Source organism: Drosophila kikkawai, chromosome 2L, assembly GCF_030179895.1.
Source record: "Drosophila kikkawai strain 14028-0561.14 chromosome 2L, DkikHiC1v2, whole genome shotgun sequence".
In the NCBI taxonomy this organism is placed as follows: domain Eukaryota; kingdom Metazoa; phylum Arthropoda; class Insecta; order Diptera; family Drosophilidae; genus Drosophila; species Drosophila kikkawai.
The window spans coordinates 1,577,151-1,591,519 of record NC_091728.1 but is presented as its reverse complement, the minus strand read 5'-3'; the positions used below and the strand labels follow the sequence as shown (position 1 = coordinate 1,591,519).

At 44.2% G+C, this 14,369-nt stretch overlaps 1 protein-coding gene across 2 annotated transcripts in view; it reads right to left on the bottom strand.

Moving 5' to 3' along the window:
* The window catches only part of Tmtc2 (Transmembrane O-mannosyltransferase targeting cadherins 2), a 38,191-nt gene that overhangs the window by 1,852 nt on the left and 21,970 nt on the right, over positions 1–14,369 (bottom strand). For both annotated transcript variants that reach the window (XM_017173338.3, XM_041775946.2), the window contains exons 3-6: positions 5,633–5,719; positions 3,690–4,245; positions 2,462–3,587; positions 2,287–2,401 (exon numbers count right to left, since the gene is read on the bottom strand). In XM_017173338.3, the coding sequence (XP_017028827.1) occupies positions 2,287–2,401; positions 2,462–3,587; positions 3,690–4,245; positions 5,633–5,719 (1,884 nt within the window). The remainder of the gene's footprint in view (positions 1–2,286; positions 2,402–2,461; positions 3,588–3,689; positions 4,246–5,632; positions 5,720–14,369) is intronic.

Here is a 14,369-nt window from a genome sequence, read left to right as displayed (position 1 = left end):
TCCGCCTCTCAAGATCTAATTAGAGCGTCCAAATCGGAGAGACTCGGTCGGACTGGGCCTCTTGTGGGTGTCGTGGAGCGCCTAACAAGTCAAGTGCCCGCCCCTAAAGGGTTGAAGGGTTGCTACTTACACAGAAAGAAATTACATTTCCAAGAAACTAGCATTTCTAGAATTTCAAAGGCAACCGACCTTCAGCGAAAGTGTACTTGGATTTATGTAATTAGTTTGCTCTTGGCTGCTGGCACTTTTCCCACAACATTTTCTCAAGCAAAAAGAAAAAGGAGGAGGGAAATGCAAACAGCAAACGAGGAGAGAGAGAAGGGTCCTGTTTCCCATTTCCCATTTCGAATGCAACAAGAGCAGCAACTGTGGCAAAACACCAACAATAAAAGCTCGAAAGTAAAGTAAAAAATCAAATTATACAGCTCAGTGATTTTTCTGGTTTCGGTGTTTGGCTCCTGCTGGTCCTCACGATGTGTGTGTTTATGTGTGTGTGTCAGGATTCACGACTCGAAATTCAAGGAGATGGCAATCAGTCAAGCAAGCGACAGGCGCCGCGAGCACTGCCATTGATGATTTGATCGCAGTAAATAATGTATGTACAAGATGTGTATCCGCAGGATACGTTCTAAGTAGAAGCTGCTGCATTGATTTTCGATTAGCGCCTAGCCTGTTGAAGGGTTTCCACAGGACACACACACAGCACACACATAATGGCAGCCTTAGCAGTGTGACCTGGTTCTGAACCATTGACTCGGGGATTCCGGCATTAGCCGAGGCATGGCGAGGAGTTGAAGGAGTTAGACATAAGGACACTGGGATCCTGGCTGAGTACAAGCAATAATCTGGCCTGCGACAAGCCCGCTGCTGTCTGACGTTGACAGACAGGCGGTAAAAAGGAAACCCGAAATGACGCACTGAATATTCAAAGCACACAACTTTGCCGCGCTCACTTTTCTTTTTGCTTTCTGCTTTTCATTTTTTTGCTTTCTGCTTTGTATTTCCGCTTTTTCCTGGTGCTGGCTTTTCTTTCTTCTGTCGCATCGCATCGCGTCGCGTCGCTGCTGTGAAATATGCGCAATGAGCAAAAATGCAATGCGAACAGACAACAGACCCAGCACAGCTCGGCACAGGACATTGCGGAACAGGACAGACCAGAACCGAACTGAAAGCGAAGAACACAGCACGCTTACAGACTTTGTCAGACGTTGACAGACGGAACGGGAGAGAGAGAGAGTGCGAGGGAGAGTGTGAAAGCTAAGGACTTTTGTCGAGCATCCTGGATGGTACATCATGAAAAATATACACAGATTTCTCTGGAGTTAAGCCTAAAGATCTTAACAAGATGGGAATAGATAAAGGGATGCTTGGCACTCTAAATAATTATCAGAACCTGAACATTTTGGGTTTTCACTTTTAACAGGAGTTAAGATATTAAAACCAAAACCAGAGTAGTTTTAAAAAGTCCTTAGAAATGTGATTTTCGATAGGGATCTCCTTTATTTTTATAAGCAATTTAGTAAAATAATTAACTCACTCCTTGAGCTTGAAGATTTTCTAAACGCGAAGACTCATATTTAACAATTTTTCCTTTAAAAATCCACCTTCTTTTTCCCTAATTTTCTCTCTGTGTACACATCACGAAATGCGCATAGTTCTGCAGCGGCACGCAAATGCCCTGAGCAGGATACAAATGGGAAAATACGCGGCGAAGGATGCAGTTTTCTGTTGGCGACTTGGAGTAGGAGAAGGATTGGTGCGTGTCTCTAGGGAAATGCAAGGAGAACAGAGGGATAAACAAGGGAGCAAAAAGGGAAATGGGCTTCATTTGACAGCTTGTTCGGCATTGTGTATTGCCAGGACGAAGGGACGAAGGGACGCAGGATGTAGTCTCTCATAACTGGGATGCTTGGCTGCATAAAATGGCCGCGCTAAATGCGCACCCAAGCGAAGTCCTGTTGTGGGGGTGAGGATGAAATAGTCCTTTTGGATGGAGAGTGGAGAACGCATAGAGAGATAATGAAAATGGCTGCCATTTATCGCATCGCTTTTGCCTGTCACATATGCGGAGTAGGCGGAAGCCTGTAGTAATGAGGCCAGTTCTGTTTTAAACTTTTCCAACTAAAAGCGCGAAAAACAAGGCAAAGAACCCTTTAAATTGATGGAAAAATATAGGTAATCCAAGGAAACTAAAGGAAAAACCTCGAAAAAAGTGGCCTGCCCCCCCCCTTAATGGTCGCTAATGGTCCAGAGCCATCATAGTTATCCTGGTTATTGACTACTCACAGGTTAAAGTGCACATCCGCCATGTTGGGCCTGTAGCGAATGGCCTCCTGCAGGACATGCTTGGCCTCCTCATACCGTCCCTGCGAGCTCAGCACACTGCCCAGATTGCCCAGCGCTGAAGAGTAAAATCAAATTAGCTGCCGGAAAAAAAAAAAACAGATCTCCCTCCACTTACCCTTTGGCGGATTGATGGAAATTGCACTCCTGTACAGGCTCTCCTCGTCCCGCCAGTCGGCGTTCCGTCGCACTGTCCTCAGGCTCATTGCAGCCAGCAGGACACTGAGGCTTAGGAGCAGGGTACAGCGTGTGCGCTGGGAGCAGGCCATCAGCTTGGAGACACCATAGCCCACCAGGAGACAGAAGCCCACGCTGGGCAGGTACAGCAGACGCTCGGCCACCACAAAGCCCACGTAGAAGAGCAGATTGCTGGCGGGCAGGAAGGGCAGGGCTAGGAAGCTGCAGGACATGAGCAGGACGCAGGCGTGCCTATTGCCCGGCGACATGCCATCCAGCGCATAGTCCGAGGAGCAGTGAAAGTTGGAGCTGGACGAGGAGGAGGAGGAGGATGAAGAGGAGCTGGAGCTAGAGCTCGAGCTGGAACTGGCGCTGGAGCTGCTGCTGTTGGTACTGTTGCTGCAGCTGCTGCTGCTACGGGAGCCGCGAAAGGCGGAAGACACGAGGTGATGGGGCTGGCTCTGGCCGGCGTGGGCAGACTGTGACGAGGTGCCCTCGTAGACATAGCCATGGCTGCTGCTGCTCTGGTTGTTGTTGTTGCAGTCGCGGCAGGGTAGCGACTCCTGGTGATGATAGGCTGCCTCAAAGGCTTGGTACTTGCTGCTACTGTTGGCCAGTCGCTTGCGCTTGGAGCGAGACTTGCGACCGGATAATGCCACCTTCTGGATGTGATATTGGGGAAATGAGGAGGAGGAGGCACCGCTAGAAACGCCGCTGGCCACCTTGTGACCGCCGAGCAGCAATTGCCGACAGCTGCGCCACGCCACGCCCACCAGCACCGAATAGAAGCAGGCAGACTGGGCGTTTCTCCTATCCCACAGCGTGGTGACCCTGGGCAGGGCATCCATGCCCCAGTCGAAGCTCAACACCTGCGGCTGCAGCAGCAGTCTCAGGTTGAAGACGGGCAGGTAGAGGAAGGTTAGCAGGCGAGTCCACGCGGAGGGAGTGCGGGCAATGGGATTGTCGGCGCTGGAGAAGGCCGTCTGTGGTCCCGGAACGATGACCAGGCGGCAGTAGATGCCACAGCAGAGAGCGCCAAGGACTATGCAAACGGAACGAATGCGTTGCTAAAAGGATATTCAAAAAAATATAAAGAAATATTATAATTAGTTTTTAGAAACCATAAAGAAATTTCTGTAAAAATCTGGCTAAGTACAGTTGAAACTCACCTTATCCACCTGTCCACTCAGTCCTCGCATCACATCGAACAAGGCGCAGACGAGCAAAGCCGTGACAGCTGTCTCCTTGCAAAGTAACCCGGCCAGGGCCAGGATTAAAGTTATTCCCAAGGCCAACCACTGGCGAGGATCGCCAGACTCCCGCCAACGCATGTGCCGGAGATAACTGAGGTACGTGAGCAGGTAGCAGACGCAAGCGGCGACATCCGCCCGCCCCACCACACCAGCCACCGCTTCCGTGTGTATGGGATGGGCGGCAAAGATGGCCCCGGCGGCCAGGACTGCCCACACAGAGGCAAGCAGAGTGCGGGCAACTCGCACCACCAAGGCAGTGGCCACGCAATGGAGCAGGTTGTTGACCAGATGGAAGCCCCACGGAGCAAAGCCGCCTCCGAGCAGATAGTTAAGCCGGAAGCTGAGCACGCAGAGTGGACGCCAAGAGCCATGGGAGCCGTTATCCGTCAACGGAGTGCCCCAGAAGTCATTGGCGAAGCTGCGTTGCCAGGGACCGCTGCCAGAGACATCCGCATTGGCCAGGATGGCGCGTCTGCAATGAAAGGATATCAAAAATGAGGTTTTAGTGAGAGTTGCCTAGGAAATGTAGGGAATTCTGGAGAGTTACTTAATCCAGAAAATAGTTTTTCAATTTTATTAAAGTTTCTTTAGGATAATGGATAATACATTTAACAAACCCACTTTCTCAAGTTCCCAGCGTTTACCCATACAACAAATAACCCCAGGACTGTTTAAAAATTTAACCTCTTATAGTGAGTTTCCTGGAATTTTTAACCCCTTCTAGAGTGAATTAAGTGTTCGAGTGGAAGAAAGGGAATGCATGTCTTTCGTTTACGTTTTTCTCCTGGCAACTTTTGTCCAATCATTAAGGTCATTCCCACACACATGCATTTATTGTGCACATTTTCAGCCGCAGGCCAGCCCGAGGTTAAAGCCAAACCGGCTGCGTCTCCATGTTGTCACTGATGGCATCATCATCAGCATTGGCATTGGCATCCACACGCACAGTACTCTGCTAGAGAACACTGTGAGAAAATTTCTCCATTGTTGTAATTTTGAAAATAATAAGTTTTAAAAAGATCTTACTATTTATTGATTTATGTTAAATCAATGAATTTTTTTTCATCATTCTATTTTAAAAATTTGTACAAAGGACTTAAACTTCAAATTTTACCAACTTTTCATTTCCTACATTTGTTCCCCATTATTTCTCGCTGTGTATAAGGACACGGGCGACTTCAATTCTGAGAAGGACTTCCACTACAATGCCAACATCATCGACTGCTATCCTGTTGGCTTTTCCCACACAAACACACTCAGCCACACACACACACACACTCAACGACTCGTGCCTGGCTTGCATTTTGGTCTTTGGCGGTGAGTCCTGCTATTGCCGCTCCTGCCAGTCCTTTACCTCCCTCCCCCCCTTGCATTCTTACCTGTGCCACCTGTGCCACTCTTTGCACGCACGGCAGGCGGACTTTTGTAGGATTTTGGCCGGGTGTTCGTGACAACGGCGGTGCCAGCAGCTCGTATATCATGGGAAATGCCGATGAGGTGGCCTGCGCCGGCAGCTCCACCTGTCCCGCCCGCCAGTGGTTCCCATAAACAAATGCCACTCTAATGCCGCATAAAGTCGCTGGAGAGCTGGCAGCGCCTTCTTGTCAGTGTGCGGTGGGTGGGTTTGGGGTTGAAATTCGATTTTAAGCACCAACGGAATTCCATTGCAGCATCAAGGCATGCCGCAGGCGACCTTTTACCTTAGCATTTTCCTTTTATTTATATTTTTTTCTATTTCTCCTCTTGAAGTATTTCCTATCGCAACTTTAATAAATTTGCCTGGAAGCTTGAAGGCTTTTCCCCCCTTACATTCGCAGCTGCTTGAGCTTCCCCTAAATCTAGGGCATAATGACTCTTACCTGTCGTCGTAGACGAAGCCGGCATTCAGGGTGTTCAGATACAGGATGAAGGCCAGGCTGCAGCAGAACAGACATGTGTAGTCCATGCTGGAAGAGAAGAGTATAAGAATAATCGATTAGTTAGGACTAGATAGAAATTATATTTGTGTTAGTTCAAGTTATTGGTTATTAAGAGAGAATTTATTTGGGTTTAAATGGGTGTTTTTAAAGTGATTAAAACTAATAAGAAATATCAGTAAATATTAGTTTAAAGTCTTCTTTTAGTAAAATTATACAATAATACAACACCGTTCTCATTGATTTTATATTTCTGCCTTAAAAGCAACTCTCTTTGATTCGCGAATAGTAAAACTTTTGACATTCATCTGGCTTTACTTTCGCAGCAAACTCTATATCATATTTTCCATTACAGGTATTTGCTGGCAGCAGCTTTTCCTCTGCTTTTCCTTTTTACTTTTCCTTTACCTTCCGCTTTTGGCTTGACATTCCTTTCAGGGCGGCGGCAATGCAATGCAGGTAGATTGCATTCATGACTTCCTCCTTTTTGGCGCATTGTCATTGTGTGTGTGTTGTGTGTGTGTTGTTGTCCGAAAGGACTCTGTGACAGCAGTGGTTGTTGTTCTTGGTCTGCTCCTGCTTCTGGGTTGTTGTTGTTTACTGTCCGTTGATGATGTTGCTACAGCCATTACACATAATGAGAGGCAGCAGTCTGTTGCCATTGCTGTTTCTGTTGCTCTTGCATTTGCTTATCCCACTCCGTAACCCCTTTCAACCCAATTGCCAACCCTTTTCTCTGTTGCTCTGACTCTATACATGCACATTTGTTGCTGCGGTTGGCAACGTCAACAACGTACTCCTGCTCCTCCTGCCGGAACTCCCCCAAAAGATACAACCCCCTTTGTGCGCCAACAGCATCGTTGACATTAAGAGTCGCCAGAGTTTCAGACAATAAAGGCTATCAACAAGCCTTGGTTGCAATCTGTGTAGGTGTGTAGGTATACTCGTTGACTTTTCCAGCGATTAATGAACACACTCACCATCTAGAGAGTCCTTAAACCATTCCCTATACCAATTCGTTTCTAAATAAGTTCTTATGAAGAGAGAGTTTTTTATTGTGAAAGCTTTTCACTTTTAAAATAAAATTTACTCATTCCCTTTGATCATTATAAGTCTCTTCCAGGATCGAAGGCATGTTGTGATCACTCCTAAACCGTTTTTTCGTGAGACAAACTGCGAAAAGCTCTCTCAGAGTGCAGCTGAAGATATCTCTCTCGTTCGCTACTATTGCTGCTCGCCTTGTACTCGGCGTGCATGAGAGAGAAAAAGAGAGCCAGCAGGTATATGAGAGCATAAAGAAAGCAGATTTGAGAGAGCCAACAGTGCTCATCTACACTAAACGGAGAGCGAAAGAGATAAGCATTAAACTCAGACTATCTCTCCTTTTTTAATAGGGACATCATTTCGGGAACTTTTCTCTTTAAAAACAGTAAATTACCTTTCTTTATTTGTAAATATTAATGTAATTATCTTAAGTAATTACAAGTAAACTCTCACTTTTATATCATACCAAATGGTATTCCTTAGGAACTAGTTCTCATGAGCAAACCAAATTGCACAACACCAGCGCTTTTCCTTTAGTTTTCCCTTCCTTTTTTTTGGTCTTGTACATGCGAGTAATAAGCAGTGGGCTAAGCGAAGCCTAAGTCTCACAAGGAGCCAGAGGAAACGAGGTTGGGCGAGGGAGGTCTCTCGCTAAGCTGGCATAGTTTTGTCGACGTTGACACACTAAGCAAAATAGAGAGAGAGAGTGAGAGAGATTTGGCCGGGTTGGGCACCGGCTTATGGCCAAATTAGCAGCATTCAATATGCGAGTAAGCCGCCAGTAAGGGGAAAATGGGAAAAGCGAAAGCAAAGGCATACAACACACACTGGGGCACCCACCAGCCAAAATTGCTTTGCTAATGAGCCATAATGATGAGCTCAAAGAGCTGGATCCTGGGAGTTGCTTCTGCTTTTCTTTTGTTGGTGTTTGCCTGATTGATTCGACTGCAGTTACCGCCTGTTTCCAAGCCATTGACTGCTGGCCAGGCATAACGTGCTTGGACCTCCTATCATTTCCAGCTTGTCAACTCATTTGGCGAGCGACTCGCATACCAATTATCCGCAAATAATTGCCCACAACTTGAGCACTTTATATAAGACGACGACGACGAAGCAGAAGAAGGTCCTTTGTTTGCTGGTCGTACATTTCCTTGGCCTTCCTTCCTTCCGCTCAATCTAGCTCACACATGAGAGGGGGAGTCCTTGCCATAGTCTTGGCCATAAATCATGTTTTATTTTCGTAATTAGCCCGGCCACACCACATAAATAACGGGCTTTTCATTGTCTCAATTTTCGAGGGAGTGTGCTGCCTTTATTTATTTATTTTTTTTTTGCTTTTCTTGTTTGTTTGCCTATTTAACAGTTTCAGGTTTATTGTTGATTAAATTTCCACTTTGTCTTATTACTTGCGTGGCACTTTAAACTGTTTGCCAAGTTGCCACTTGCCATTGGCGTCCATTTTCCCTTGCCTTTCCTGCCACTTTTGCTTTTTTTGTTGATTTTTTTTATGGCCTGCCACCTGCCATCCTTTGCTGCTGACCTAGTAAATTGTGTCGTCTAATGGTTGTTTTTTTTCTGGCGTTGCGTTGCGTTTGTTTGTTGTGCCTTTGACAGTTTCCGCTTCCGCTGTTGGTCAGGTGTGTTTTCCACACTTTTCCCCGCACTGAAAAACGAAGGTCGTCTGTGTAACCCCTTGACTACCACGGATGCAGCCGAATCGATCCAGGGTCACTCTGCAGGCCTCAATTAGCCATCGGGGGCTGGGGACTTTGGGTATTAAAATTCTAAATTAATTGCCTAAAGTGCCAGCAGCAGCAGCAACAGCAGAGTATGGAAACTAGAAACTCGACTCTGGAGACTAATAGACGTGAAATTTAAGCGCATTGAATTAATTTTTCTCCTCCCCGACCATTAAACTTCCCCACGAATAAAGTTATTTGGGTTGGCATGGACAGCAAAAAACTATAATTAATAGGCGTTTTTATTTCACTTTGCTTGATTATGCATAAAAATTAATTATATGCCGACACCTGCGGCCAGCTGTAGCTGGAAGTTTGACCCCTCGGAAAAAAGGGGTTAACCACCCTCGACACCCAAGAGGTACACCTGCTGTTTTTTCGTTTTTTGTTGTTTCTTTTCTAGTTCCCCAAAAAGGTGAGCAATCATTTGCTGCCTAAAGTGCTGTCGAAGGGAGTAAGCCTGCCAAAAAAGTGAAAGTTTATTATTATGCGGTATGCAGCTTTTGGCCGGGGCTTTGCACTGCATTTTAAATAAGCCAAAAAAAAAAAAGAAAATGGTAAACCAAATGCAGTTTAGCTTAGTTTTCGCTATGCCCCAGGCTCTATGGCCCAACCGGACATCAAAATAATGAACGGAAAGGCAGCCATTTTGGGAAAGTACCGTAAAAATGCCGAAAAACGTTTTAAAAATGAAACGATTACACCATTGCGGCTTGCAAACGACCAAGTTATGATAATGTTTGGCCAACTAAACTCGTTTAGCCTGCCAAATACGAATGCAGCCAACACACATGTGTGTGTGCGGATGTGCTAGGTAAGCCGCCCCAGCAAGTGCGCAACACATACAAACAACTAGGAATCCAAAAGTGAAGAGTGCACCCAGAATGGAGTCCCGGGTCTGACTTTCCGGTCAGCTTTAGGCTAGGCCCAGGTCTGCCCTTGCTGCTGCCAATATTTTCTGAGGTATTTGGAAGCCCAGTTGAGCTTTGTGGGTGTCTTTGGTTGTCGAGAGAGTAGGACTCGTAATTCGAGAACAGTATGAATGCTTATGTGGTTAGAGAAAAGTTGGAATTTTGGGAAAATATCGAAAAATTTTTATTCTAAATAGAAAAGAAATATTTTGAAACTAGTTTGAACTTTTGAATGCTTAAGGAGAAAGTGAGTACTCTTAAGGATTCAATAAAAGATTTAATAAAGTCAAAGCAAGAGCACCTCCCAATGTATTGAGATACTATAAAATTTTAACCAAAAAACGTATATATTCTTAAAAAATATTTTACAAAATAAAAATCATCTCATTTCCCTTAAAAAAACCTTGAAAAATCATTTCCTAAACTATTTCTTTAACTGTACGTGAGTCAAATTCGAAGCCAAAGCCAGTAACAGAGTCAGACTTTTGGCAGTTTTATGCTAATCACAAAAAGGCAGTTTCCCGCCCACACACACACACGTACCCCCCACACACACACACTCCCCCCCCACACACACTCCCCCACATATGTGAAGGCGTGGCCTGTGTTTGAGGAAAACTTTTCATATTTCGGGGTCCTGGGCCCTGCAGTGTAAAGTTTTCCATTCGCTTTGGGGGCTTTTTTGCTCGAGTTTCGGTTTTATAACTCGTTGAACATTTGCCCAACAGTTTGTACAATTGCAGTGCCGTCGTGGAAAACCTGTCTCGGTGAGCGGCTTTTCGAAGGAATTATGAAAGTGCCGCAGTTCCGCTTTTCGGGGCTTAGATTGTGTCGAAATTTGAATGTGCAGCTGATTTTCAATACGCCCTTGGATCGTAAGGATTAGTGGGAAATACTTGAGGATACGTACATGCGTATATTTCCACCCAAAGCGGGCATAAATAATAATTAGGTAATAATTAGCATCTGTCAATTAACGCAGAGCACTCGCTGTCACACTTCACGGCCATAATTTAATTTAAATGCCCCAAAACTGTGAATCGTTTAATTATGTATTCCTACACACACTCATGCACGTTTGGCGGAAAATGGGCGGAAAACACTTAACAAGGGGTGGTGGTTGTGGGGAAGAAAGGATGCTTTACGGATTTACTAGGCCAAAATGTTTTTGGTGAAAGGGGAGGGAGGTTAAAACAAAAGTCAAAAACCCAAAAAGTGGAATCCGAAGCGTCTCGATAATCGTGTTTGGGGGAGAAAATTTGTCGGGGGGAGGTAGGTGAAAAAGAGAAGCTGCGTCCTAGTTACGAGCTGAGTGTGTGCGTGTGTTCGAGCTACGTTAATTGAATGCGCAACTGTCGCCCCCCTTCTCTACTCATTTGCGTAAGCCTGTTGAACAATTATAACCGGGATGTCCAAAATGCCAGCCAAGTGCCTTGAAATTGAGTCCCGACGACCAACGTGGCGTATGCGTGTTGCTCTATATGCTAATTAAAATGACATGTACGTATGTATATAGGTTGTGTGAGTGCATGTGTGTGTTTGTGTGTATCTGTGTCGCTTTTTGTCTGTCTGTCTTGTGTCGGTGTGAGTGTGTTTGTGTGTGTTTGTGTGCGCTTTGTGCTGTTTGCATTACATAATTATAATTACGCATACGCCATGTTGGCGCGCATTTGATTTGCCCGCTGTTTTGCACTGGAAATAAATACTAGACTTTCTAAAATAAGTTTAGTTTATAAGAAATAAGTTCTTTCTTTAATTTTGAAATGTTTTTCAGAAGGAATACCGAATTTTAAGGGATAAAAGAAAAACATCTATACATTTTTCTGGGTATAAAAGGTTTCAGATACCAAAATTTAATATGGTTATAATGAAATCCTTTTATTTTCTATGAATTCGTATTGTTTTAAAGATGATTTATGTCAGACTCCGAACTTTCTGTGATTTCTTATGGTTTTAAAAGTGTTTATTGTCAGTAATAATATTTTCCTTAGAAAATAAACATAATAAATAAAATTGTTATCAAAGAGTTCAACTTGTTTAAGTTTATTAAAGCACATTTTTCGTTTTAGTTACTATAAATGAAAATTACTAACAAATAACCCACCCTTTTCTCTGCCTGTACTCTCCCTCAGTACACCAAGAACTTGTACATTCGCTCCCACTGTGTGATTGTGGCAAATATTTACGATACTGTTGCATTCGTACCACCAGTTTTTACAGCTCAGACTCCCTGATATAATTTTTTTCCCCCTTAAATAGTTGGCATGGAATATTAAACATTTTGACGCGTTGCTCAAACAACGTGAAAATAAAAATAAAAAAACGCAACCAGCAAATCGAAACATTAACTGGCGGGGAAATAATTAAACGGCAAACCATATTTGTGCCCATCAGGTGTCCTGTCCTGCGTCCCGCTGTGCATGCAGGATGTGTATATATAGTAAGGTCGGGAAAGAAATCCAATTGCTAACCGCAAACATAATTAAAAACTTTGCGCAACCACAATCGATGGCAACGCGATTGCGTTCCGATTTCTGGACATTATACAACCCACGTGGCAGGGCCAGTTAAATAAGGGAAAAGTGCGGGGGGAAAAAGGAGCTGTTGCAGTTGCAATAAAATTGAGCGGAAATGCTCAGGGGGCTGCGTGACACCAACTGCAATTTTCTACCCCCGAGAGTCGATTCGTACGTGGGCATAAATCCAATTAAATCACAAGTTACGCAATGTGATAAGTCACGTTGTTTATTGTTTCAGTGCCAACACACGGGGGGGCAGGAGTCGGAGCATCTGCAAGGATGAAACGTTGGGAGGTGGGGGGGACTCACACACCGCAATTTATGCACAACCGACAGGCAAACAACGAAATAAACAAACAACTCACGCCACCAGCCAGCCGCTGCGGTGTGCGAAATATAAAAAAAAAATAAAAAATAATAAAAAGAACAACTCTGGTGGTGGCACGTTCAAATGAAGCCCCATAAAATTCAGCACAGCTAAACGCAGTCCTGGCTGTGGATTTGCGGAACGTATATATATCAGTATATCAGTGGAGCAGCAGCCAACGGGATGGATAATCCCGGCTAGCCACCGATGCACTGACTCCTCCGAATGCAGAATAATCCTGTGAAATAAATGATTTCAAGCTGACTAATTCCGAGCAGGTAGAATTTTAAACTTGGAGAGATCATTAAAGAGGTGGAAAAGTGGGAAAAATAAATAAATAAAATTTAATAGTAAACTTATTTTTAGCTTAACACTTTGTTTATATAAAAACTAAGTTTTTATTTTTATTTTTTAAAAGCCAAAAATCATATAAACACGATGTCAATACAATTTCCTAAAAGAAAATCTTTTTTAAATTATTAAAAATCTTTTTAACCAAAATTTAAATACTTCTTAGACCCCTCACAAAACCCCCTTGTCAGAGTCATGAAGCCAAAAATAAAGCCCATTTTCCTTCAAAGACAGCTTCGATTTTTTCATAAGACTTCCAATGAATGTCTTTCCCATTTTAAGGCTGCTTGACCAACTCTTAAAATCCCCAAACCTCTCACTCATTATTTACTTTTTTTTGGTCAAGAAGTTTGAAGGGTGAGCAAGAGAAGGCAGGCGTAAAAAGGGCACAAAACCAGGGTGAAATATGAGTTGGAAAAAAAATAGAAAAATAAAAAAAACACACTGCCAAACAATTTTTGAAGTGCGTTCCGTGTGGCTTTCAGCGCTGCTCCGTGCAAACTTGATTATATTTCTGGTGGGATGTGCTCCGGGGCGTGGTCAGGTCCCAAAAGGTAAGCCGGGGTCCTGGTTTATTGAAGCATCAATTCCTTTTTTCTCTCTCTCTCTTTCTCTTTCTGGTCAGCCAAATTATTTATTAAGTCCCCAAAGTGGGCGGTGACGCCTCACTAAAGACTCACCGCAGATTCCTACTAACCGCAAGAAAAGGGTTTCTTCCACAAACTTTTAATGCGGAAAATGGGGGAAAAAAGCAGCTTTAAGACCAAGTCGCCATGTCTTCTTATGGTTTTTTAATGCTACAGCATTATTTTTTAGGTGGCTTCACTCGCATTCGGCCTGCGGCGACTTGAAAACCCTGCCAAAACGGCGCGTTGGAGCGTTAAAATTTGTCACGCGCTCACATGGGGCGTATGTGTAATTTTTGTGCACTCTGCCCAAGGCGTACTTTCCTATTTCCGCATCGATCGATAGGTGTGAGTGTGTGTGTATGTGTGTATGAGTGCCATCTGGCAAATGTATATCGCAAACATTTCTATCAATCATTCAAAGCGATTGATTCGCAATGCAAACGAAGTTGCAGCAAGAGTCGGAGGCAAGCACCTGCAGCTGCCGGTTTCCATTGCCGAAAATAATGCACATTGCAATATCGTCCTAGCAAACACACACACACACACTATTGCAAATTGACAGCCAACAGATTTTTTGCCATTGTGCAAAAATGCTCGTCATGTGCGGGCTAAGCCTTGCCAGAGATACACAGATGCAGATACAAGTTCGGATGTAGATACACAGATACAGGACACACACACAGGGCAAACAAGCAAATAAACAGGAGCCAGGGACCAGGGGAGGAGGAGCAGCTGCCACATGCTGGTAGCCAGCACAATTTGCTGTTGCAAATTTGTATCTGCTATGAAATGTAAGAATGTAATTGATGTGCCATTTGCGGCGAAGTGGTGATTGAGCAGGAGCAGGCGGCAGGAGCAGGAGGCAGGAGCAGCGGATTGCAGGTGACCCCGGCATTTTCCAAGATACAAAAGGCTGACTGCATCGCCATGTGCAGAGAGCAAAAATCTATTTTTAAATCTATTTAGTAAGAAGGAGGTCACAGCTTATTATAAATATATTTTTTTTGTATATTTATAGAAAAGGTTGACAAGATGTTTGTGGGTTTTTTGCTACCAGAAATTCAGTGATTAAATGCATTTTTTATGTTAAAAGGAAAAGGAAAGTTTAGTTTAGGAAAAC